Source organism: Solea solea, chromosome 8, assembly GCF_958295425.1.
Source record: "Solea solea chromosome 8, fSolSol10.1, whole genome shotgun sequence".
Taxonomy (NCBI): domain Eukaryota; kingdom Metazoa; phylum Chordata; class Actinopteri; order Pleuronectiformes; family Soleidae; genus Solea; species Solea solea.
This window is the reverse complement of record NC_081141.1, coordinates 16,320,397-16,348,235: the sequence shown is the minus strand read 5'-3', so window position 1 is coordinate 16,348,235 and position 27,839 is coordinate 16,320,397. Positions and strand designations below refer to the sequence as shown.

Below are 27,839 nucleotides of genomic sequence, written 5' to 3'. Positions count from 1 at the left end.
CAAAATGCTGCTGCAGAAACATGGCGTCTGCCATCTTCTAAGTTGTTTGTCTGTGTATGTTTGCCCTGCGGTGGACTGGTGACCTGTCCACAGTTTACACCACAGGAGCAACACAAGACCTAAACACCACTATAGATAGGTTTAGTCAGCTTTGTGTGAACTCATGTGCTAATGATTTGAACGTATCAGACAGCTTTGAGGGTAAACGGCGCTCTTCATAACATAATAACATAACAACAATATTTTGCAAATAAACCAATAGCTAGAGCATTAAGGACCAAATGAATTAAGATATAGAGAGACAGGGGGCCACACGGTTGGTGTAGTGGTTAGCACTCTTGCCTTTGCAGCAAGAAGACCCGGGTTCACAGAACAAGGGCCTTTCTGCATAGAGTTTGCATGTTCTCCCCGTGTGTGCATGGGTTTTCTCCGGTTTACTCCGGTTTTTGGGTGGGATTAGGCAAATTGGACACTCTTAATTGACCGTAGGTGTGAGAGTGAATGGTTGTTTGTCTGTATGTGGCCCTGCGATGGACTGGTGAACTGTCCAGGGTGCCTATCACGCTATGTCAGCTGAGACTGGCACAGCGCGACCCTCATATGGAGGATAAAGCAGCAGATGATGGATGGATGGATGGATGGAGAGACAGACATGACTGCTAATACGTAACATCTTTTCTTCAGGAAAATGTGACACCAAACATATGTGTGCACTACAGACACAGACACACACAGACACAATAAAATGTAATGTGCTTTCACCTCTGTGGCTTGTCACGGGAATGACTAAAGGCCATACCCTGAGAATGATTAATACCTTCCAAACAACCACAACTCACAAACACACAGAAACCTCACACAAACACATGCAGTCCTAGAAACGGAGCGAGCGCGCAAACAAACGTGTCTCAAAGTTCCCCCGATTAGCGGCTGAAGGAGAGCGCGTCACTGAAAGCTCTGGGACACCCACAAAGCCCCACATCCATTACACAGCCTCACAATGTGACATGCCCCATCAATAAAAATATTATTAATGTCAAGAGCTGAGAACTGGCTTCATTCCAACAACCCAACCATAAATTAGAATTTACATTACGTCCCTGGCAGAGCAACACAACGACCACATCACACGTGTATTTGCTCTTAAAATGATCACACTTTGTGTTCTGACATTTGAATCTATATGTAGTGTGTGATTGCCAGCCACAAAGGAACGTGTGAGAAAGCTTGTTTTCCATTAGAAGCCTTTACATCCTCAGCCAGCAGAAATCTTGATATATTTTTTTTTCTCCCCCCCCCCCCCTTCAGCTGCTAACAAGATGATGATTTATCAAACAGTGTCTGGCTACAAATATTGACTTGTGTTGCGTGCATCACTGAGGAACTGCACAGCTCCTGTAGGACTTGAAACACTGCAACACCATTAGAGAGGCATAAATGCCACAGCTTTGCAGTTACTGTAGGGAACATCTGCACTGAACTCGTCGCGATGGGTGGCCTATTTCAATTTCGCCGGCTCACTTGATTAAGAAAATACATTTTAAATTGATTTCCTCGCACTCTAATTTTTAAAAAGTCGCTATTAAGAAAAAAAAAAAAGAAAAAAGTCTATCAATTTGAAATGAGCGTGTCATTTGAGAGAAGTTAATAAAAGTAATGGATTTTTCCACCCCTTTTTTCTGATGATCGCCGGATTGCAAGAAAGGAAGGCTGCGAGATTATTACGGAGAGAGAAAGAGAGAGAGATGGAGGTGAAAAAGAGGTGGGAGGGTGTGTGTGTGTGTGTGTGTGTGTGTGTGAAATAAATCGAACAAGAGAGGAGCACCGCAGTCCCGGAGTCACATGCAGGTCCACGGAGTCATCAGAAATGCAACGATTCTAAACATGAATATGGTTTTCAATCGACACTGAGCGGGACCACGTGGGAATGAATGGGAGGAAGAATCAACTGCTAAATGAGATAATTACTGTCAGATATTATAGAGAGAGGGAGCTAGAGAGGGAGAAGGAGGCAGAGAGACGACAAAAAGAGATTAATCACAGACACGTGGAGGCAGCATCAAAGAGACAGAGAGAGAGTGTGAATCTATGGAGAAACACTGTGCGGTATATCCTTATAACATTTACTTTCATTTCATTGAGATTAATAGACCTCAAGTATTACTATTTTTGATTACTTTTGATTATCACATCTTCCGTAGTTTGGTAGTGAATGTAAACTATGTAAATAAAAATAAATAAAAATAAAAGACTATCTCAATCCAAAGGGCAATGATGATGATTTTGGATTTGTAGATTTGCTCCATCAGTAAAAAAAAAAATATTAAATGGGTACCGGACTTCTAAAGCAAGGATTAATAAATCCAATAAGAATATATGAGATTATTTTCTTGTTTTATTCCAGGGTGTGTCCATACAGTGGGGCCTCACTCCAGATGCAACAGAGCACATTTCTAACCACACACACACACACACACACACATCACTGACACCGGATATGATCAGAGGCAAAACGTGAGCATTGAAACACACTTTTCTTTTATTCTGGTGTTCAGTGACTTAGGTTTCAGGGAGCAACTGTGACTAATACATTTACAGAATCCGATGCCTTCGCAAGCAGAAAATAAGCTAATGCTGCATCTGCGCTCTTTCACAGACAACCTAATAGTAATGGTGATGTGTTTTTCTGTTACCTCACTTAAAAACAAAACCTTAAGGGAAACAAATATGACAGCATTTTTGAGACTGATGATGCTGTGTGTGTACCAACAACGTCATGTTATATATAAAGTGCTATTCGAGCTAACTCATATGATTGTTTTACAAGAATACAAAGAGAATCCACTTGACTGTGTCTCCATTATACAAATGGCTAAGTGTCACATTTGGGTTCTATTTTCTGTCAATGTTGCTAAAATGAATATGTATTTACACTGATAAGATTCTCACGGGCAAGAAGGAGTAAGAGTGCATAAGTAGTATACTTATATATTATATATTAAAATGAGTTAAACCATATATCATACAATCCAATCAAAGGGCTCAATAACTGGACCTAGTGAAGGGTTGGGCAATAATTCAATAATATAATATACAGTACTGCAATCAAATTTTCCTCAATATCACAAAGCCTCAATATATTATTATATATACAACAAAAAAATGTTATTAAATATTTTTGAAATGTGTTTAAAAATCAGAATTTGCTGTTTTCTTATTTTTTCAGTCAGGAGCAAAAAAGAATCAATCTTTAATTTCCCGACATTTTATCTCGGCATTGACTGGTGTGAAACTTCTTCATTGTAATTTAGATGTTTTTGGTCATATCGCCCCAGCCCCAACCTGTGACAATTATTTTGCTTTGTCATGAAAACTGTGGTTTTGTCTTGTTTAAGCTCAACAAAAAACAAAGTGGGGGGGGGGGGGAAGTTCAGTTCAGAAGGAAAAAAAACAATAAATAATACCAGAATTATGAACTTGTTCATTTGAACCCTTAAAACTTCACCTTGGTTAATGGGGTAATAAATAATAATGAGTTGTGCTAGACTGTGTGTGTGTGTGTTTGTGTGTGTGTAGGTGGATGTGTATTCGTCCACTTCCAGGTATGCTAATGCTGTTATGACTGGCTGGCTTCATTACTGTCTGTCTACAACACAATGGCCAAGGTCAGAAAAGGCTGCAGAGAAGACAGAGGGGGGCCAAACCATGAGCACAGATTAATCTGCTGTTTAATCTAATAATGCAGCAAAGCATCATGTGCCAAAGTCCTATTAACACAACTGTAATTGGATTTGAGGTGGAAAGCGTGCATGCAGATTCACAAGGGAACATTACACTTGCATGTAAAGCCTAAACGCACCAAATACAAATCCGCACAGGTGCGTTCACATGAACACATATTTCTGAGTGCCTGCTGTGTTGAGACGAGGAGATAAAGAAAAAGAAAAAGAAAAAGAAAAAGCAAGGTGCATCATTTTATGGTGAATTCAGCTCAAGAGTGTGTGTCCACATTTTTATGGCATGAACCACCTTTAGCCACAAAGCCCCGTTCATTAGCGCGATAATATACCAAACAGCGGGGTGTAGTTAAAAACAGCAGCGTATTATTAGGATTCATCTCATTAGGCTTTCATTTAGGAGATTTAAGAGTTAAGGCAACAAAGTCTTCAGCCTACTCTCACAAAATTAAATTTAGCCTCCTGGATACAGCGCTCGGCCTGCAGAAAGATGAAGAGCTGGCTTACAATTAACGGGATTAATCCTAGTCACACCAAATCTTCTTTGGACATTTAATGATGCAAATAACTGAAGTACGCTGATGAGATTAACTCTTCTTCTAATAATGTTAGGCCTCTGCCTTCTTGCTATGTAAAGTGCCTTGAGATAATGTACTGTATGTTGTGATTTGCGCTACACAAATCAAATTTGATTTGATTTTAACTGCCGTATCTGGGGATTTAGATCAGCGTCAAAGGGGCTAAGGGCAAAGCACAATAAGGCAAATCCAACGTTCTGTGTGATTCTTACCGCGGTGAGATGGATGACTCCCTGAGAGGTGACAGGACATCCCATGAAGCCAACAAACTGCAGCTCAGGACAGTGCTCTGCAACAGCCTGCACAGACCGATCAGTAACCTGGGACAATAGAATAGAGTAGAGAAGTTTACATTAGTATCACAGGTAATAAACATCATCATCTTCACACTTAAAGCTGCAGTGTGGCATTTCTATTCTACCAAAACTCTTTGTTGCGTTTCTGCTGTATTTCGGTCAGTTGTGTGTTGTATGTCCATATTTACTCGTCCACATTGCATCCAGCTGTGTGGTGCAGGAGCTGCAGCAGCTGCGATGCAGACGGTTGGTCAGGCAGATGTTGAGAAAGTGGAGCGTTTGGTTTGCTTGGCTTTTTTTTCTTTACACATTTTTGAATATCACAGGATCGCATTTGTGAAAAGATAAAATTGTTTTCCTGATTGAATATGACTGTATGAGAACAGACCACGGCACTGAAGAAACACCGGTCGCAAAGGAGTGACGCTTCTCTGTCCTGCCTCCACCTGTACCATAACATTACTCTGGTACCCCAAGTGAAGGGTACAGTTGGGGCCGGTTATTTTGGTACTATTCCTAATGGAAACGCTCAAAAATATGTATTTTGTATGCCATTCTGCGAAACACAAAGCGAGTTCTGTGTAGCAGGCCTTTTCAGCATTGTGTGAACTCATCTGACAATGGTTCCGTTAAAAGTTACATAGTACAGCTTTAAATTTGTTGCAGAAATGAATTATATTTAAAGTTTACATTGAGGGAAGCCCGTGCTTCTCATGCATTTTAACGAATAGTTCAGAGGAGGAGACAGAGGATAAAGAACAAAACAGCTCAAAGTGTGTGCCGTCCACGCGGCGTGGGTGTCGACTTATGATGGATGGACTGTTCCCCATCATTCACCCGGCCGTCAAGTAACAGCTCATAATGGATCAGTGATCGATAGCGAAGCATTTCCACCAGCTTCCACTGTACTCATCAATACAAGTATTGATAGCTCCTCCGCCTCCCTCACCAAACTCAACACTGCAACACTATGTGCAAGATTGCTTGTTCTTTCTTTAGGTATGCTTAGTAATTCAACAAATTCTGCATCGGTCACAAAGCCAAAAAAAAGTGATTGTGATCAACTGGGGAAACACCAAAGACCATTAGGGAAGAAAAATCACATTTTTTTTATTCCCATTTAGATTTTCAAATATTCTTTTTATCAAACTGCCTAAACATGGAGGTACGTTTGAATGATTGATGCACTTGAGGAAAGTCTGTCAAAGAGCACTTTAAGTCTGACATGTTTTGAAAAGTAAATGAATATTTCAACAGTTAATACTGTAGACTGGAGTGGAGCAACATTTGAAAAACACTTAAAAAGACTAGAGGTTAAAAAGGTAGACGATAATACAATGGCACAGTCAATCACACGTTTCTTGTAAAAAAAAATGCAGACAGAAATGTTCAAAGTATAGGACTAGTCTTGGTGACTTAAGAACAAACTTAAAATTCCTCCATTGTGCCTTCAGACCAATAAAGAGCGAGTCAAAGGGGAAACTGCAGGGAAGAGCTTTTGCCATTTCCTTATTCAATGTAATTTAAAATGGTGATACTAAATCATACTCCAGGAAGGTTTCCAAAGAGTATATTAATCACTGCTTCTCCTTAGGCACTGTCCTCACTGCACGATTGACAAGATAATTAATTGGCTAGTTAAACTGCAAAGAGTGGTGACTTGCAGATTGAGCCGCAGTATTGAGTCGTGCAACCGAAATGTTGCACAACTACAGGTGGAACGCGACGGCAGCAAGACACGTCCTAAAAAAACAGCATTGGCTGTTTAACCGGTATTTGGTTTTAAAACATGTATATTTGGGTTTTTGAGGACTTATAACTGACCGCTAGAGAGCTGCTATACCAATACCTGCTAAAAAAAAAACCCTCGTTATTACTTGAGAAAATTATATAATGTATAAATCTGTAAATGATAGGATGAAGGTGGAATCTTGCAAACCAGGAACTGCATGTGGTAACAACTTATACACTTTTAAAATGAATCCTACGAGAATAGTACAGTTTTGGCAGGCGACTAATCTGCTGATTCTTTTTTGATAAGTTCATTAGTCACAATTATTTCTGTTTATTCGGAATAAACACTAGTTAAGTTATTAATAAGAACAAAAACAGCAGGAAAACGGGTGTAATTCACGGCACTTGACACATGCACAAATATCAGACAGGCCTCTTCATTTCATTAACCTCTGACACTGTTTAAGTTGTTGATGTTATTTCCATTTAATTACATTTCTTGTTTTTTTTATTTTATTTGATCTGTTTTTGTTGTGGGTTTTATCCACGTTTTTCTGTCTTTTAATTTATTCTAGTTGTTTTAGATGTACCCTATCGCCCCTTGTGAGCTCCTATGCCTTTTATTTATTGTGTCTTTTATTTATTCTTCAGTACAGCACTTTGGTTCACTGTGGTTCTTTTAAAGTGCCTGGATTGGATTGGATTGAAATATGGTTTGGTTGAATACTTGATTGTAAATGGTCAATAGCAACATTCGGTGGTCTTTTATTTCCATAAAACAGACCATTGTTGAGTGTAACTGTTGCTAGGGACTGATCACATGCACAGCAGTCCAGTCATTTTACATTTACGTGTAATTCGTCAGAGACATCTCAGCCACAATGGAATATTTTAACTTATTAAATTCAATAAATGTGGACAGAAGGAAAAATGCTTTTATTCTTTTAGCTCAAAGATCATAATAGAGGAGCACAAAGAAGACTTGTATGGTCTGTCTGTTTGTAAACGGAATCAATATGACACTTTCATTATCAATGAAATAACTCTTATATCAATGCTTTGTTTCTAAACAATAAGCGAGATAACATGCAGTGCAGTGAGATCATTGTGATACAAGAAAAATCAGTTTGTATGTATACAATGGTCCACTTCCTATAGTGCATAGCAGTTACTGAACATGGTTTGCCAGAGGCCAGGTGTTAATTAAAACATTTTTTTTATTAAATGTTCAACAACCCATCCCCTTTTTTATACAGGACAGCCGACTGTGTAAAAATGGGAAAATACACATTAAATTTTTATTTTCAAACACACCAATATGACCAATAAAACATCCCATATGTTTTTTTTCATTACAGGTAAGGAAGCATCTTTACTGCACTGCACTATTTTCACCTTGAGTTGCAGAGTTAGATTAAAATCTTGGTATTTGGTCGGCGTAAAGGACACACAGTCACACTGTTAGTCAGTGTCACACTGTAACCAAAACAGCCAGGAACACTGAGTCATTCTCCCCCACCTCACATCTATTCAGTCATGACCAGGTGTGTTACAGATCCACGTGGCATCCTAACTCATCACAGTGATTTAAGGGCTACTTGCAAGCCTTGTTCATTACTGATCATTTGGTTGTCAAGAAACCTTTTATTCTTCAAGGGCCCACACACAGGAGAACGAGTTTAGGAGAATCCGCAAAGGTTTTGTACCGATTTGGCTTTTAATCCACATGGAATCACTGAAAACAGGTAATAATCCAATAATCCAATAATCCTTCTCAATGTTTGGTGAATTATAGCAGAACATACAGGCCGAGCATATGGACTACAGCATTTAGAGTCATGGTGGGGGGTTTCTTGTATATGAAGAAATTTCTTGAAACAATGCCGTGTTTACGGAGAAGGGAAAAGAAAAAGGGAAAGTGATAAGGAAAGTTCTGTTTCTGTGTTGGTAAGGTCTTAAATGTACTCCACATACGCCCTTAGCCTTAATCACACCTCTGTCTCTCTGAGTCTGCCTCTCTTGCTTCCTGTCTGCCTTACTCTTCACCTCTAGTTTCCCGGTCTACCTTAAAGGTTACTCCTTAGAGGCAGAGGAAGATGGAAAACCCAAAGTGACAGCAAGGGGAAAGTGAAGTCACATAAAGAAAGAACAAGGTGTCCATTTATCTTTCATCTAGTTACACGCAGTATGGCTTATCTGGTTGAAAAACACTTCCTAGGGAGTCGCATCCATTATCAGTAAGGAGCCATAGTGGATGACGATACGTTTTTTATGTTGTAAAATGAACAATTAACAAAATGATGCAGTAGGCCTGATGTATGGTTTCAAGTCAATCGGATGGTCTTTTCCCTTTACTAGAGACTGCTATATTTCAATAACAAAATACAACAACAACACAATTTGTATCCATAGTTCCCAGATGATGAATCCTGACATATCGGGGAGATGAACAAAGCCTTTCCAGGATGTTGACAATGTCACTGTGACACAAATTCAACCAATCCCTGTGAATCAGCCTGTTAATCAGTTGTTGTTGTTGTTGTTGTTGTCCGACATCAGAAAAGGTTAATGTGAGTAAAGCACACAACTAAAGTGAATCTGTTCGGACTGTTTCACAGAACACATCAATAAAAATGCTCCTGATAAAAAAAAGATTAATTTAGCAATGTTGAAATTATGAACAACCTATAAAGACAGAAGTACTACATTGAATGTAATATAATGTGTGTTCATTAGTTTAATATACTAAAACATGTTGCAAAAGGAAAAGGATTCTGCAGCATCCCGGTACAGAACAGTGTTATTAAACCTAATGTTCAGTAACGTGCACCTCTGATTTGGACCAACCCCCCCCCCCCCTACTCGCTGCAGTCACAAAACATTAACTAAAGGTGAGTCAGTGCTCCCAGTCGGAGACACTGATGTATATAGAATGTGCTCTCCAGGCCCAGCTGGAGAGTAGAGCAGAGTTGTCTCTTTGAGTGTGAAGGTGGAGGGGGGGAAAATAAGGATCCACAAGGACAAGACTGATCTGAGCAGCTGGCAAGTGAAAGGAGCTGGCCAGAGCTCCCCCAACTTGGCCTCTGCCAAAAAAACCATCAAGGAAAACATTCTCAGGTTGACTACCAGCGAAAATCAAAGCTACACTACAGGGATCTTTAAATCACAATCATCTGCAAGAGAAAGCAAGCAAATCACAGCGGAGGCCACCATCCTCCACACCGTCTCCCATACCAGTGTCAGTGCTGCAAGAGTGTACGGGTGCAGCTGAGCGTTATTTGAAAGCCGACGAGGCAGTTTTACACACCTACACTAACTCTCAGAAGGTGAGAGGAGAACAAAGTAAAATCCCAGCAGAGCAGAACAGGCCAGGAGGGCATGTACCATATCAGATAAAGCCTGTGTGTGTGTGTGTGTATATGTCTGTGTGAGAGTAAGACCATATGGGCTTGTAGCTAAGATTTGTCTTCAACCCACCACCACAACCAACAACAACAAAAATTTCTCCTTGCTTCCTCCTCCTTCCCTTCAACCTTTCATGGACTTTGATTTAAAAACATAAAAAGAGCCATGGCAGAGCTTTGGAGAAGAAGTGGTGGGCCAAGACCGGCCTTAAAGCCTTTTAGAAGGGATCTGGTTTGATGGCCTGTGGGTGAAGGAGGTAAGGAAAGCAGGGGAAAAAATAGTGGTCTGGAATGGTGAAAATGCTGCAGTCATAAAGTGTGTGCATGTGTGCGAGTGTGTGTGTGTGTGTGTGGAGCTGCAAGGTAATTGTTGAGACTGCTGTGGTAGCAAAAAGGGGTAGTGCTATATCTGAGTGTGTGGTTTTTGTCTGGCGGTCTGTTCGGACAAAACGCTAAGGCAGCACCCAAGGGCCACTTCTCATCCAATAAGGGCATTTAAGCTTGTCAATATCGTCTATCATGCGACTCGTTGGACTCCATCAAAGCCCTTGATCACGCAGGCAAAAGGAGATGGAAACAGGCGAAGACCAAATTAGATTGTCTTACACCTCTCACTCCATAGCCTCGTCAAGGTTCTTCATAAATCCGCTTTGTACTGAAGCAACGAAACGAAGCACAGCCAGACAGTTCTCCAACACACGCACGTAAAGTGCAAGTAAAGCCAAGTTAGGGCGTGCGCAGAGGGCATTATGATACAATATCACATACAATTACACGCACCCCCACGGATGTGCATGGTAAAAAAAAATACACTACGTAGTCTGGAAAAAGTAAAGCAGCAGAAGTTTAAACTCTAAAAAAGAAAACTGTCTCCAAAGTTTCTGCAAGTGCAGACGTCAGTCAAATAAATAATGTTGGAAGCATCATTGTAAGTCATGGTCACTAAGATGGAAACATTTATTATATGGACCAAAGGATGCTGCCATGAACAAGTCAAGTACTGCACATGTCATAAACCAAATTCACCCACACAAAGCCATTGAAAGGAAGCCAATATCGCTGAAATCCTGTGTCGCACAGATGGAAACGGCATCGACAGCGTCAAACAGTTCCACAGCAGTGACTGAATAGGCGCAGACAAACTATGCTACCCTTGTGAAGAGGGAAAGGAAAAATACTGTATTTACTTTTAAGAAAGGGGAGGAAGAAAGGGACATTATTCATGCGTGACATTTAATTTGATAACAGAGATAAGTGGTGATATACGGTGATGAAGGTTGAAGCACCCGACAACGGATATTCTAAAGTGGATTATACATTGTGATTGAAAGTCATTTTTAAAATTGTGCACATGTTCCATGGTGAAAACAAATATCTGAAAGTGGGGGGGGGGTGGAATGATTAAATAAGCACTAGCGCTCCTGCCTACCCCCTCAAAAAAAAAATGTAGGCGTGACTGAAACAAGCGAATGATTAAATAAAAGAAAGTTCATCATCACCCTACAGAAAAAATAATGTTCACTCTCAGCACTTAGGGTTTTGTTTTTTTTTTGGCTAATGTTGGCATTACTACTAGTAGTGTGAGCCAGCTCAGGCACTCAGGGGAAACTGCCTATCAAGCCTGTCGGGCAATTAAGAAGATGTAAGACCTGATTAAGGTTCTGAGTGTAGGTTTATGAGTGAATGGGGGTCCAAAAGTTCACAAAGTCTAGTTTGGACAAGTTGGAAACAAAGGATTACACTGCTCACTACTACTTTCACAATGACATCCCTCAAAACTCAGCACAAAGCCTCTATAAAAGCCCACCGAATATCACAATGTCAGTGCCAACGCTCCCCGTTACCGACTGCTCTGTATTTTAATTTTACAGATTTCCAATATTACTGATAAACAAGGAAGCCAAGTGCTTTTCTGCCAGGTACGGATTGAGGTGGGACAATTTTCATCAAAGTTCCATTCTTTCCGAGGTAATCATTTTCTCTGTGACTATTCTCTTAGGGGTGATACTGCAGTGGGTTCATCACAGCCTTGGAATAAACTCACAAACACTTACATGCACAGACTTCGGTGCACACCCATAAACACACACACACACAGAGACCAAACTTTCCCTCTTTTTAAAGAGCTCAGATGGGCTGTATTGATGCGAAGGACTGGTGATCTGGCAAAAAATCTAAATGAATACTTATTATGCTCTGTAATATCCAATGCCTGGAGACAAAAGCAACCCGGAAAGTCGTAAAGTTTTACTACAGCAAGGGAGAGTCTCTTTACTGTGCTGTCTCGGTACTGATGAGCAGGCACTGTGCAATAAGTGCAGGGTGGTTTTACTTGGAGCCGCGCACGTGTATTGATCGGCAACTGAAGCTGGTTCACATTTTAAGCCTGCAGAGAAACAAAGACCTCTGCATGCTGTTTTCACACGGATACAGAAACACACACACAGACCAACACACAGCTGAATCTAGACGGATGAAAGGGTCCCGATCTCTGACGATGAGGGGTACCTGTCATATTTATGAGACAGACAAGGAGAGGGGAGTGACAAAGAAAAATGACAAAGAAAAGAAGGGAATAAAGGGGAAATGAAAGACTTGCAAATTGCAATGTTTTTACGTGAACATAATGTCATCTCTACTCTTCAATGTATTGCTTTGGCAAGCTTGACTGCTTCTTTCATGCCCTTAAATTCTTTCTGACTACAGATGTGACAGACAGGCACTGAGAAAGATGGAGAGGTGGCATGACAGGCCAAACAATTTCTGTGTGTGTGTGTGTGTGTGTGTGTGTGTGTGTGTGTGCGGCAGTACATGAATATGCAATCTGATCTTATTAGGGGCCTGACGGGATGAGGAGCTGTGATGAGAGCTCTGAATCACCACCAACTAATCAATCAGTCTAATTAACCAAGCATTATGAACATCGGGCCGGGCCAAGAAAGAATCCGCCGACACACAGATTAATAATGATTACTGAGTACACTACAACACATTCTATTAACAATCCATCTTCATGCGATTCGGCAACTTTGCATAAGAAGTCACTTTAGTGCCAGTGGCAGGAAATCAACTGAATCATATTAGAGCTTCTTCTATCTCCAGACAAAGTGGAATAATAGTGCTCTAAACTAACTTTCTTTAGAATGAAGTCTTCGAAAAGTGACTCACTGTGTTGTCTTCACAATAAAGTAGTGTTGCATAGCCATGTCTGATAGGGTGTAATTTAATTTGCAGACAAAGAAGATATGATAATAGCCCTCAGTGGATTAAATGTGCATGTGAGGATAAGTCTTAAGTCATTTCTGTTTTCCTCAAAACTTAAAAAGACAGGACAAACTGCTCTTGACTGCCAACTCACGCCCTCAGTGCGTACACGTTCTACTCCTGCACCACCTTTGTGCTTCGTTTAAACTTTTAAAAGGAGTAAGTGCAGCATTTTCAGAGGGCCAGTGTAGGACAGGATGAGCAGAAAGCCACGTTCACACAATATTAACACAAACACTCACAAGGGGCAGTCAGAGGCAAATCTAATAAGTAAAAATAAATGCGTCACAATAGTCACTTCCAGGGAAGCTCAGTGTCTCTGAGAGTCAATATCGCACAGACACTGGACTGACGCATGATGATTGGATGAACGGTCTGAAAGGCGGAGCCTCTTTTTCGATTGACAGCCTTGTAGAGCTATAATCAACAATGCAGCGTTCTCTGTCTCAGTCCCATGCAGCATTTGCAAGTGAAGTCTAGAAACAAATAGCAGCGGATTGTGTGTTGTTTGCTCTGTGATATAGCCCATTTACGTTTGGACATATTATACACTGTAAATAAAAACACTATCATTATGCTTATTTCAGATTTACATAATTATCATTCATTCATTAATTTCTTAACATGTATGGATGTATATATACATATATACATATATATACATACATACATATATATATACACATATATACATATATATATATATAAGTATGTACATTTCACAGATCTGCAACCACCACTGCATCCGAAAGACACTACTTTATCATTATATTACTGATATTAATGTGAGAGTTGGTGTTTTTAACCTCACAAATGTGATGAATTGTGGCCATTTGTCCATTTCCATATCACTGTCTTTTGGACTGTTTATGAGATTGAACATGGTATTTGAATTAAAGACTGCAAAATCTATTATTTTAAATAGGAGTTGATAAAACGTGTTCAAACATGTATGAAGGCAAACAAAGAGTATGGTCATCCACTCTCACCATCTACCACCTAGCCAGGGATTCTTCACATCTAGCCACTCTACACTGTGACAAAAGGGCCATAAAATGATCTGAAAGGCACAGTGTATATTTTTCAAAAATCGAAGCCGGCTCTGAAAGATGACCATGTTTGAAAAATGAAACTCCCAGGATCAATAAGTCCACTTTTCTCCAACTGCGGCCATCTCGGACACACTTGGGGAAAAAAATCCATGACAAACTTGCCCTATGCTTTTTCACATAACTCACAAAAAGTACCCATTTATCAGCAATAATTCCATAGCCTGAACAAAAAAAGAAGCATTTTAAGTATTGATATTGGAAATCCATTAAAATCTCAAAATATGCACCGAGCAAACCTTTTCTCTCTCACACACACACACACACACACAGAGATGTCAACCCATCTTGTCTTGATCTATTGACGTCGGCAGCCTTGATGATGCCAGGGAGAACTGTGGAATCTGCATGGGTCATCACCAAAGAGATTGATCGGCTCATTCATCTGCACGCTCCACTCGCAACTGAAAATTACCTGTCATTTATTCAGTGCTTAAGCTCTCCATTCCATCAAGTTTCACCCACTGTCTTTCACCATGAAATGGCTGTGTCTGTTTGTGTGTTAGTATGTGTGTGAGTGTGTGAATGTGTGCGTGTCTGGAGGTGGCGAGCATTGGCTTTGGGAGAATTCTACATAGCAGTTTCCAAAAAGGAGAGCGGTTTTGTCTGTAGCCTCTAAGGATCAATAGTGCTTTGTTGCATGTCAGATGGAAATCAGAAGCTGTGCTGGAGGAAGCCACAGTACATACTTTATTCTTATGCACAGCCATTACACCACGTTGTCAAAACTGTTCTCGAGGAACTTCAAATCCCAGTGTGTTCTTTGTCCAAGTAACATATCAATAGTTTTTTTTGTTGCATGTCAAGCAGAAATCGGATGCTCGAGTTGAGGAGGCCAAAAGACACATTTTCCATCTTTAAAAAGCAAAGTGGCTGCTGTAGCTGTGATGTCAAAGCCCTCAAACGCGTCACTTGAGTTTTAAAATCTCAGTGTGTACTTTTCCCAGGCACACATTCACTGAAGGAGTCATCCTCAATGTCATGTCACTTCTATGCCTCAGCGTTGTTTTTGGGAGAGGCCTCAGGCAAGGTGTGCTGTAGAGCGATGAAAGCTAAGGGCAGTTTTGTTGCCGTGATGGTCCTCTATGAAACATTAGTTACAATGAAACATCTGCGAAACGCCAAAACGCTCGGTACGTGCAGTTCAGCCTTTTACAAGAAGCACAGACTCGCCGGAGTCAACAACCATTCGTTGAAACGCGCACTTTCATAACAAAAACAAACAACTCCCTATTCTTTTTACCATCTTTCAGGGAGGCCAGAGAAAATCCATTATTGGAAATGCTACATCTAAACCCATTAACTCTGCCAAGAGCAAGCCATCAATTTTCTGACTTGCCCTTCGGCTTGTGTTGCTACACAACAAAGCACTCACCAAACTGTTAAACTGCTGGACTGTCTTTGAAAGACGGGGAATTTGTGTTTATAACACATTATGGTGAAAATTACAAAGGCATAATAATATTTGCAATGTTTGGTGTGTGGGTTTAAGTCAGAAACATAAGTTGTAAAGGCTGCAAAATGCACTGGTGAAGGTCCTCAAAAGGGCATGTTTTAATTAAATAACAGTCTCCAAAATGTGTTATTTAAGCGATTTTGTTATATTAAAAGTGTGTACAGTGCTCTCTTCCTCAAACTAAGTCACCACTTGGGCCGAATTACAGCCTGATAATTGTATAGGTTGACTAACCAGTCAAGTTGCAGTGGAACACCTTGTATGTCTAGACTCAAATGATATATTTAGTGAAGAATTCTAAGGCATTAGGGTTAGGGTTAGTAAACACTGAGTGTTTTTTTCCCCCGCCATAATTGGTACAAAAATGATTTCGTTTTGACCATTTAAATGAATCACTTGTACCTACTTTTGCCGTGTTATGCATAAGAGATGGTCTTCTGCAAGTGAAATAAGTCTTTAATTGAGTTACTGTTGCCTTTCTATTATTTCAAACCAGGCTATTATCCACTGGTCATTTATATCATTTTCCTCCCACATTTTTTGTACTCCAGCGAATCTTCTTGACCGTGTATCCTTGCCTAAATGCATTGAGCTCCTGCTTTTTGTTTGGCTAATTAGATATTTGTAATCACAAGCAGGTTAACAGATGTACCTAGAGAAGTGGGCAAGGAGTCTATTTGCTTTTTAAGCAAAAAAAGCCTAATCATTGGTGTGTGTTTATTCCTTGATAAAATCATACCAACATATCTTTACAATGTAGTGTGCTGTGAGAGATGAGAAAACACTTTTGCAGAGCCAGCAGCCAAATATGACCCAGTTTCATGTCTCAGTGGTGGTCTGCCTCTTTTTAAAAAAGAAATCAAAGGCTCCAAGAAAGGCTTGGTCTTCACCACTGTGAACTTCTTAACCCTTTTCTGTTCCCTTGGTAACTGGGCAGGAGGGTGAACCTGAAATTAACTTTTAACACTTTGAGCTTTACTTAGAAATCACTTTTTACGTCTCGTGCTAATGATGAAAAATGGGACTAACGGGGGCCAATGTGACCATGGGCCCAGACCAGAAAGACTGTCTACCATGGTGACACGATCGTCGATGCCTGGCATTACAGCCATGGCTTGTATTGAATTGTGCTGCTCAGCAATCTATTGAGAGAACTGCCTCCTCTTCCTCTTATCGACACTACTAAAGATATAGACCAGGAGCTGGCAGCAGCTGAGAGAACCACAGGACCAGCCACAAACAACTTCAATGCTCTCTCAAGGAAGCCCTTTGAGTTTCTTTGAGATGACATTGATCTTCTTGGTGGATCTTTGATGTTAAGCCTCACAAAACGAGCAATTCAGCAAATACCGTGAAGCTCCAAGTGGTGATAGTATAAGTAAATGTGAGGAAGTGGGAAGAGAATTTAGGAAAATCAACACACCATGATTTTTTTTTTTTTTTTTTGTCTAGGTGCTTCTAGTTTCACATTGTGTTTTTAAAGGCAAACAGTTCAGGTCCATGAGAGAATTAAAGAAAGAAAGAGAAACAAAAGTTGCATTGTTTAACTACCTTGAGCGCTTTACTTCATACTTCTTCGTACTTCAGTTGCCCAAAGTACTGCACAACTCAAATATACTTCAATTTAGCTTTTTCCAGTGTCAAGCCACCACCACACTCTTATACACGACTTATAATATGCTGACGCCTGACCAACCAGCAAAGAATTCAGGTTTCTCCAAGTCAAACTGCTGTGTTTCCAGCATAAGCAAGGGCGGGTTTGTTATTAAAAACACTGAGGAAACCTGGCGGCAGCATAAAGCAGAATATGACATAATAATCATTTACTTTTTAATTTTGTGTCCTGATGAAATGCCAAAAGAAATGAAACAGAACATGTGTGTCACTGATTACTGGCATCAGTCAGAAATATTTGTTACAAAATGCTGCTTTCATCAGAATACAATCCAACAGATTGTTGCCTTTCCATTCGAGCTATAATGTCACACACCCAAATTCCAAAATCTGCCACATCTAGATCTGGACCAATCTGGCTCCTTGTCACACAATGTCTGAAGCCTGAAAAGTCAGCAGTGATGGACTCGGGTTCAACTTAGTTCTAGTGAGGCTCTCACTCACTAATTCCAGATTAAATTAATAATTAAGGAGAGGGGTCAGGCCCACCAGGGGAATTTAAAGAGACCGAATGGAAACACAATTTCCTGCACACGCACACATTAGCTGTACTACGAAAGAGACAACAAAGCACTGCGTCTGATTTGTCCAACAAAAGTAAGATACCATCCCTGTAAGCCCACTTTAGCTTTACACTTGATAAATTCATTTAGACTCTTCATTAGTTCACATCGTTAGTTTCATTCATTCACTTTCCAGACATTTAATTATTAGTTCGTTTTAACCATCCCAACATTAAACATGTAATCTCTCTAAGGTTGAACCATCTGCTAACAATTTGCAACGAATGGAATGGACAAACAGTACTTCAGGTTTGTTGGCACACTGCATGAATTCAGAGTCCTTATAACGGCAAAACTCCACACTTCTTTCACTCCACAGAGTCAATGTCACGGGAGGCAAGAAAGACCCCAGGCTGGCCTGAGGGCAGTGGCCTCCTCTGCCCTCATGGCCACTGGGCATGCAGCTTCTGCCTGCACGGGCTTTATGATTACAGCAGGAGGATTGGTGTGGAGACAGCTGACATACTAAACACTCCGCAGGTGTGCCCCACATTCACTCACACACAACGACCCATGGCATTCTGTTATGCAGATAATGGTCAGGTAGGTGACAGTGCCCAGGGCAGAGAAATTAGAGCGCTGTTACATGTTATCGGTCTGTGCAGAGCTCAGTCATAAGGCATTCTTCACAGTGACGGTATGAGCAGTGGCAGGGACGGATATCTGCTGTCAGAGACATGGAGGTATGATCCAAATAAAGACCAAGGGGAGAAGAGGCTTTACCCATATATTTTACACGTCTCTCTGTAACTGTTCTCCACAGAAGCAGAATGTAAAGAAATCCTGTGGCGATTGATTCTCTTACTCTGCTGACTAGAAGGTGTCTTTTTTGACATGAGGTTAAAGACATTCACACAAACTCAACTATCTGCCAAACCTTAACTGCCACTTTTTTTCTTCTTTTTTTTTTTTACACACTCCACTGCAGGTCAGTCTGATTTTGACTGGTTGCACTTTGTCTCCACTATTGAAAACTGTCTTCCCAACTAGCAAAAGCACATTCCCCCCAAAAATACTGCACTCTCTGCAGTTTCTTTTCTCCTGCCCTTACTAGAATGTGAATGATTGGCTCAGATGGATTTCTAGTATGTTGTTCTAGTATATTTAGAAACTTTTTCACTGCCAGATTCGGAACACAAGTGAGAGGAGGAAAGAGCAAAGAAAATTCTACAGTGGACACCAAACAGATTAATCGATTATAAAAAATAATCGTTAGTTGCAGCTCTACTACGTTGTGAATAAGTAGAGAAATCCTGCATTTATAACTTTTCATGGATGTTTTGTTTTCTTCGATACCGTGATGTATCGCTTTATGATTGTCTTGCAATACATTGCTTATCACAGAATTGTTGTATCGTTGAACATGTATCACGTATTTTATCATATTGTGAGGTCCCTTGTAATTCCCACCACTACAGTAGACCACACTACACCACAGTACGGTATAGTCATATTTTCAATACAGTTGGTTAGAAATCATATAAAAAAAAGTCTGCCTTGTCATTAATTTGTTTATTGTGTGTTTGTGTGCCACAAGATTTGGGTGCACCTACATTTTGTGCTGGTGCATCTGAAAGAAGAAAATTAGGCGCACCAGTGCAATCAATGCAAAAAGTGAAAAGTTAGACGAGAAGAGGAGTTTTGGAAATAATAAAATCATTAAAAATAATTTAAAAAAAATAGAGAACAGGTTGTTTCAGAACAACAATCATTTCAAACACAAAGCGATGGTAGGGACAATGGGCTTTGGTTATCATGCTGACGTATGTGCTTCTGCAGAAAGCTACAACGCCAAGCGTGCCCTTTATTTTTCTACATAATAAGCTGCAGACAAGTAGGCCATTATCTTTCCCATTACTGTTCAACTGGACAATTAATGTCCAAGAGTTTAACAGGGACTGACCCATTAACATGGCTAATGGGAATATAAGTCCACTGTGTGTTTGTGTATGTATGTGCATGAGACCGATTGACAGGGAGAGAGAGAGAGAGAGAGAGAGAGAGAGAGAGAGAGAGAGAGAGAGAGAGAGAGAGAGAGATCTCAGTGGTAAGCTAATTAGCTTAACACTATCACAGATGGCTAAAGGGTCACTGTTAAACCTTTATTCACTGCCATATTACCCACGTCAATGCTAATTCTACAGGAGCTAGGTCATAAGCAGCATGGCTTGCATAATAAATGTGTCTATTACAAAGCTTCGGGCAAACCTGTCCATGGCCAGTAAAAATAAACATATATATATACACAGATATATATATATATGGAAAACTGACATTTTGTGTTGTTTTCTGATTTATATTGCCAAGTCATCAGGTCCACAGGGTTTCTGCAAAGGTTGTTCGAGAAACATTGTTCCCCTGGGTGCCATGGGGTGTAATGCAAGAGAAGGAATCGGGGAAAGCTCAAGAGACTGGAATGGAAATAGAAGGGAGAAAATAAGAGAACGAAAAGCAACGAGAGTGACAATACTGGGGGGTGAATTTCATCGAGATGGTAACACATGACCTAAGAAAGAGGCCTGGTTGGCATTGTGGCACAGAGTGTCATTGTGCTACTGTTTCTTGGAACACTTCTGTAAGCACGGACACGCATGATGTTTGTAGGAGTCGAGTTGATTTAGTTTGTTTAAATGATTAATGTAGGATTACTTGTGACAGTGTAATATGTGAACAGTTAAAGTATTTAACCGTTGGCCTTAAGCCTTTGAGTAAATATTCTTATAGGAAGGAAAGGAATGTGGCTTTTCACTTTGACGTTATTAACTTAGATAAAGGTTACCAAAGGTCACCAAAATATCTAGCAATAAGCCTGAGTGGACGTGTCCGTCATAAGCTGTGCTTTGGTGTAAAAAGGATTTTTTTATATTACTGTTAGACCTATAAATCGTTCATTCACAACCTGGAACATCACGTCCATAGGAACCTGCCTACAACTAACGACTTTGGGTGGCTTTAGAATTCAATTTACGTTTGCCACTACAATATTGGTACCATGATTTTGCCAGTGCATGTGTGCAGATTCTTTGACCGATGACTTCAACTGCAAGACAAAACATATAGATTTGTCCGTCACACTCAGATCTATGGGCACAACCACCCACATGCACCGAAACACAATGCGAGTAACCAAAGAGCTCAAATGTTGTGCAAATCCCAGCACAGAAATAACAGAATGGCTCCCCAGGGTTTTGTTGTGAATCCAAGAAATAAAAGTCGAGACATCTCCATTGGAGACAGGACTCTATTTTCAAACACACGCACACACACAGACACTGATATGGGTCCTGATATAATGGACACACTAACAAAAAAACGAGAATGTGAGAAGAAACTGAAATAAAATAGCACCAGAGCAGAGTTGACGCAAGCACCCCTCTGTTTTCCGTTAAGCCATTTAAAAAAATGTACGATTCCAAGCAAGCTGTGGACAGACAAGAGGACGACAGTCCTAATTGATCCTTAAAATAAACTGCATATTCAACACAATTTTTGCTTTATTTTAACCACATTATAAACCCATCCTTCACTTGCAACTCCCATTTGGGACTTTGGTTGTCTTCCATACACAGTTGCTAAGAGTCTGTGCAGATGTTGGTCAGCTAATTCCAAAGACATTAGTTATTTACAAGGGCAAAGATTAGTTCACTGCTCAATCTGTGTGACTGGAATAGGATCTAAAAATATCACAAACAGAGCAACAAAGCAGTGTAGGCACGATTTCCTCTGAAAGAGTGGAGATGAGAAAAAAACAGGTTCATCATCTTTTCGTGTGATTGGAGGCTGACGGACCAAGTCTGAAGGAAAAATGCAACAGCATTACATAAAAAAAAAAACCTATGAAGATTTATCCTATTTGCAGTATAATTAAATAAAACCTGAGCAATGGCAGTCACAATGTGAAAAGGAAGAGATTAATATGGATTTCACAAGACATATTATATTGGAGACAGTGACCACAGCACAACAATCAGCAGCAGAAGCAGCTCATTGAAGAAAAGAAACCCAGCAGTAAAGCTTTTTGTTTTTTTCTTTCTTAACACCCAGCACCGTGTGTGTCTCTCAGCGTGAGACACACGTGTGTGTGAAATATCAAATGAAGAGGGGCCAAAAATAAACCAGCTTCACATGTTTCCCCCTGTAAGGTCCTACTAATGATAAAAGAAAGCAGAGGGGAGGATAAAAGAGTGGCACATTTACAAGGGGCATTATAGGGATGCATAAAAATCTTATATTATGGGAGGGCCTGCTGCAGAGTCAGCTCAGCAGGGGTCGACACAGAGATGTGCTTTCTTAGGCAGTCTTTGTGATGCGGTGGAAGGAAGAGCGGCACAGAAAGTCCTTGGCGCATTAGTCTGGTACTCAAAGACATATAGAGTACCATACACAGACTTACATACAGTATTGCATCCATAAATGCAAACAGGTTGATAGGTTTTCCCTTTTAGCATTAGTAGTTTTAAATTTTTAAATTAGTTTTTTACTGCAGCAAAAATTACCAATCCCGTATAGGATTATAACTTTTAAATCACTCAATATTTGGCTGGTTGGTTGGTTGGTTGGTTGGTCAACCAACTGATTGATTGATAATGAAGTAATGAAATATTTTGTTAATTAATTATAAAATATTACTTAGTCAAATTAAAGTGGGCAGCCCATGGCCAATTGGAAGGAACTTGTGCTGTAAGTGGAGGGTTGTCAGTTCAAATCCCGTCAGGTGAAGAGCTGCATGGGGTAGCGCTGAGCAAGGCGCCCAATCCCTATTGCTCATTGTTAATTAAACACTCTAAATTGATCCCAGCCACAGTCTACACCTAGTGCCAGTTCCAAGTCCGGATAAATGGGAGGACTGCATCAGGAAGGAAATCTGGCACAAAAGTTAAATCAAATATGCAGATCATCCACTGTGGCGACCCCAAGAGAGGGAGATGCCGAAAGAAAAATCTGTCAAATTAAAAGCTAATTATTTTGAAAATCGACTTCCATCTTTTCTATAGTAGTGAATAAATTATGAGTGCATTTCCTACCACTGTCCTACTGCTATTTGAGGATGTTGCCTTGGGATTTGAGAGCAGGTACGGATAATTGTTTGGGTGTTTTTCATATTTTCTTTTCTTCCAAATGTTCAAATGAAGTATTGTGAGATCAGTGATTAAAAAGGTAGACCTGTGAAAAATATAAGCTATGCTACAATATTTCATTGACCATGAACACTTACTCAAACATTCACATGCTTATTACAAAAGTCAAAACACACCTACGAAGAAGAGGTCTGACCTTGTCCTTTGCGTGGTCAGAAAGCTTAAAGTAATGGTCCACAAAAGAAACATCACTTCCACACACACACACACACACGTGTACTACTTCTCCCATCTCCCACATCTTCTATTTTTCTGAGGCTATCCCTTTGTAAGCCAAAGAGCCAGGATCTGCTGAGTATTGCCCTCCAGGAAAGACAGACATCCCGGAATTGAACAAATGAATCAGAGAACCCAGTGATGAGCAGGCAGACAGCCGGGGTCAGCTTTCTCTGGTGGCCACTGATTCACAATCCCATACCTGTCCGAAACCATTAAAGCCGTCACACGCGAGCAACATCTCGAGGCACTGTGCTCTCCATGGGTAAGTCTGACAGCAGCTGCACTCGCTGTTAGTTTTAACTTTAGATTAACACTTTCTGCGGATTAAAATGTGCACTTGTTGCCCTGGTTAGTTCAAACTAAAGCACAACGGCTATGACATTATTCAAAACATTGCTGGTATTGTCCGACCAATAACATATCAGAAAAATGATGAGGCACATATGATCAAATCAATGCTTGACTGCCAGTACTGGTGTGAACCTTCAAGAATACCTATATATAAACGATTAACTCTCGATATGATGCTTCATCTGTCATTATTTACAAACCAGTTTTTCATTTAATACCATGTTTATACGGTGGTGATACTTTTATGTCTTACGATCCGCATATTTGATTTGGCAGATGTTTGATGGGTTTTGTACACCGGATGCATTTCCTGACCCAACTGGGCTTGGACACTAGAAGTGCAGAGCGGCTTGGGTACTGAGAGTCTAATTAACTCGATCATTGGGGACTGGGCACCTTGCACAGGGGTAACTCCAGCCACTGACCTATTGGGTTTCGAATTGACAACCCTCCGGTGACAATCCAAGGTCCCTTTCCACTTGCCAAGCGCTGCTTCCGATGTATTATATATGAGGAGTTTTCAAATATTTCTATTTCAGATTCAGCATAATTAAATCATGCTCAGGCAAGTTGATGAATGGAAATTTTACAAACAGTCTTCATGTTCATCTTCATCAAAGCACACAAGTGCATTTTTGTTATGGTTCAAATCTCTACAAGTTGTAGGTGTTATTTACTTATGTATGTAACTTTAATACTATTAGAATAACCACAGAAACAGAGACATGGCAGTGAGTGAAAAAAAAATGAATTTTAAGGTATTAAAACCTTCCATAAATATGCTTATAGACTTAAGAACAAAGATTACAATTACTTTAGAACATTATCTTGTTAAATTTGCGTAATATGATGTGAAGCATATCTAAATGAAATTGTCTTAATGGAAAAAAACTGTGTTAAAAGAAAAGACGTGTCAGTTTGTAATTTCCATAAAGCTCAAAACAGAATATTCAGACGACAACAGACTTTAAAACTGGCCCATTAAAGGTCCCATTAGAGAAAACAAAAAGGTTTGTTTTTTTGCTTCAAGGAGAAAATGGGGAGCAAAATCAAGAAAAACACAGGTATTATTGTTTATATGCATTCTGTCACTAACGTGTCCAGTGAGACGCAAAAGAATGGCAAGAGTGTTTCTGCAATAAGCTTAAAATAAAACTCGATATCAATTCATGTCCATATTTCTCATTAATGAGAAATAAGCAAGAGTCGTCAAAGCATAACTGTTGTCCGCGCTCTGTGGATGCTGTAGGGAAGAGGCCAAATTCAATTAAACGACATGTAAAATAACTTTGTTGAGAGAATCCTGGACGTGCAATAAGTTAAGGAAAAAATATTCAATTCCAAATTTTATCGACCCGCGGGCAACAAATGCTCAAACCACCTGCTGTTTGTATTTCTCTGTTCACTCACATTATATCACCATCATCGCAGCCTTGCTTAAAAAAAACAGATGCTATATTTGTCCTACAACCTTAATTTCACACCCAGTTTCCTCCTTATTACGGGCCCTTCTGGGGCTTCTAACCTCCTAATCACCATGGTAACAGGACAGGCAGTGACACAGCCTCGATCCCTCACCAGGTGTTGAGCTGATCAGAGAGGAACAAAAAAAAGAGGAGGGAGAGGGAAATGAGAGGAGGGAGTGTGGAGAAAATATGAATTATCAATGTGCCGTGAGCAAATGGAAAATTATTTTTTCATGGTGATTGTCTGATGTCTGATTCTGAATTGTAATAATAAATTATGAATCTCCTCAATGGCATGAATAAGTGATGAATGAAACAAAAAACAGGTGGTTGAAGTGGTTTCGAGAGAGGGAATACGGAGGAGGGTCACAGGTCATTCCGTCTTCAGAAACAAGGATACAACATCTAAATGAATACCTAAAAAAAATAAATCAATTTGAATTTATATGCAATGAATATTAAATTAACACCGACACTCACGATCATTCTAAAGAGAACAAAGTGCCGAAACATGAGAATTACTGGAGCAGAAAGACTCCTTGAGTTTAGCCGACCGAATGAATAACCTTGAAACGCGGCCCTGACCACATCACTGGGGGTTTTACTGCTAATTACAGACATTGCTGAGAGCGAAGCATAACTCAAAATGCCTCTTTTGACACACACACGCAGGCAAAAATGCGTGCAGGAACACAAAGTACACCTCACATCGTACTCTCATGTGCTTTTCACCATGAAACGTACCACATGCTGATAATGGATGTTCAATTTCTTTATTTATTTCTTTTTTTTTTTCACAAAAAAAGAAGTTCCAATGAAGAAGGCGAGTATTTTATAAAGATTAAAAGCCTTTTAGTGTTACTTTTGCTCGAGTTGCTCCAACAATCGCACCTCTGCTGAGCAGATTACCAGGTAATAGCCTGCAGCGTGAGGAAAAGAATAAGTGTCAGGGGAGGGTTGAGGGTGGTGAGGCAGAGGAAGCACCAACACAGGCCAATCCCTCACTCACGTTTTCATCTGTCTTTAGAGCCATTAGAGCAAACTGAAGTGCACTATATTGTTCCTGCGAAACACGGGGAAAGAAACATATATAGGTGCGAGAAGACAGAAAGAGGAAACAATGACAAAAATAGAAATGAACTGTTGGAGAGGAGAAAGGGAAAGCTTTAAGTCACCTGACAAACACAGGGTGGGAAACACAGGGCACCATACAATACACGATACATGGTCCACGATACCAATAATATCACGATACAGCGATTCGAGACAATCAGATGAAAACAAAACATCCGTGAAAAGTTAAAAGAGCAGGATTTTTCTATGAATTCACAACACAGAGAACAAATTGCATATGTATTGAACGTGGATGGAGCATCTTTTAATGTAGCTTTCTTCAGGTAAGTTTCCCCCATGCATTTGAGCAGAGCCACCACAAGGAGACATCAAGTAGCAACACCCGGCGGGTGAAACTGGCAGGAACTGTTTACTTTACAGCACCTTAATTTGTTAATTAAAATATCCAGATTTGCCCTGGCGTATCAATTATCATATTGCACAAGGACAAACGACGATATATCACCAAATCGATTATTTTGACCCTTGTCTTTTATTTCCTCTTAACTTTTGTTCTTGTTATGTTATTACATAAAATATCCTAATAAAAATTCATGGCTTCCATCTTAGAGAAAAACAGCATTACACTGATAATAAATGACTTGAATGAAAAATCTGACATGAATGAAATGAGTGGTGTTTAAATTAGGATTTGTATAAGCAGTCCTATTTCATATTTTTACCCTTGATAACTGGAACACACTTAGTAACTGTGAATGATTTCAAAACCCGAAAATCCTCCAAAAATACCACCCAACAAAATGTTCTAATGTTTATCTGGTACATAAGGGGAATTGTATTTTATTTCATTTTACTTACTTTCATTTATATATATATTGTTCTGTTTATAATAAGCATTGGGTCTATTTTTCATATGGGATACATATCCTTCCTGTTGCCCTGTTATTATATTGTATTACTTCTATTTTTTTTGTAATATTTGGTACTTTCTTTCTTGTACCTGTGTACCTCTTAATCTGGCATGGAGCAACTGTGTGGCTAAACAATTTCCTCCGGGATTAATAAAGTGATTCTGATTCTAAGATCCATGCCATACATAACCTAAGACATGAATAACTTTGTCTGTTCTGCTTCTACGTATCTATCCAGCAATGCTTCTCTGTGAAATATCATCTTTAAGATCAGCTCCATGACTGTTAATTATATACATATCCACTATTGTTGACACCGCAACGACAAGATGTCCTCGCTTCAAGCAAGGACGTGCTGCCAAAAGACAAGAGAAGTCCAAAGAACAGCAGCCTGGATGGGAAAGGAAACTGGACACAGGGTTTTATACGGAGAGTTACAACGGAGACTGTTTAGATGCAGCTTTGTTCAATGAAACCATAACAATAAAGATAATTTTCCCACCTGATACACATTTCACCATATAAATTTAGATGAAATGTAGGACAGAAAAGATGTCCCTCTAGCTAGAGGTTACCCAAAAAATAAAATAAAAATATATAGGAATTTCATGAGGGAGCACTGGCACTTTGGGAAATGGACTTAACTTTCACTGTGGTGGAAATTATCTTCTCTCCCACAGCGTCGCATGGCTAAAGCCACGTGCTGTCCAGCGTGTTTAAAAATGAAGATTGCGCATTAAAGTGACCATAGGACATTTCTGTATTATTCTATGTGTGGACATGTCTCCTGTGTAGCCAATAAAGATTAACATAATGAAGTGTTTCTTAGTGATTTTAAATAGGGAAGGGTCAAAAGTAGAAAACC

At 39.9% G+C, this 27,839-nt stretch overlaps 1 protein-coding gene across 1 annotated transcript in view; it reads right to left on the bottom strand.

The window, feature by feature from the left end:
• fbxl17 (F-box and leucine-rich repeat protein 17) overlaps positions 1 to 27,839 on the bottom strand; it is a 207,843-nt gene that overhangs the window by 137,547 nt on the left and 42,457 nt on the right. Inside the window, exon 7 of the mRNA XM_058636046.1 lies at positions 4,528 to 4,635. Within this exon, the coding sequence (XP_058492029.1) occupies positions 4,528 to 4,635 (108 nt within the window). The remainder of the gene's footprint in view (positions 1 to 4,527; positions 4,636 to 27,839) is intronic.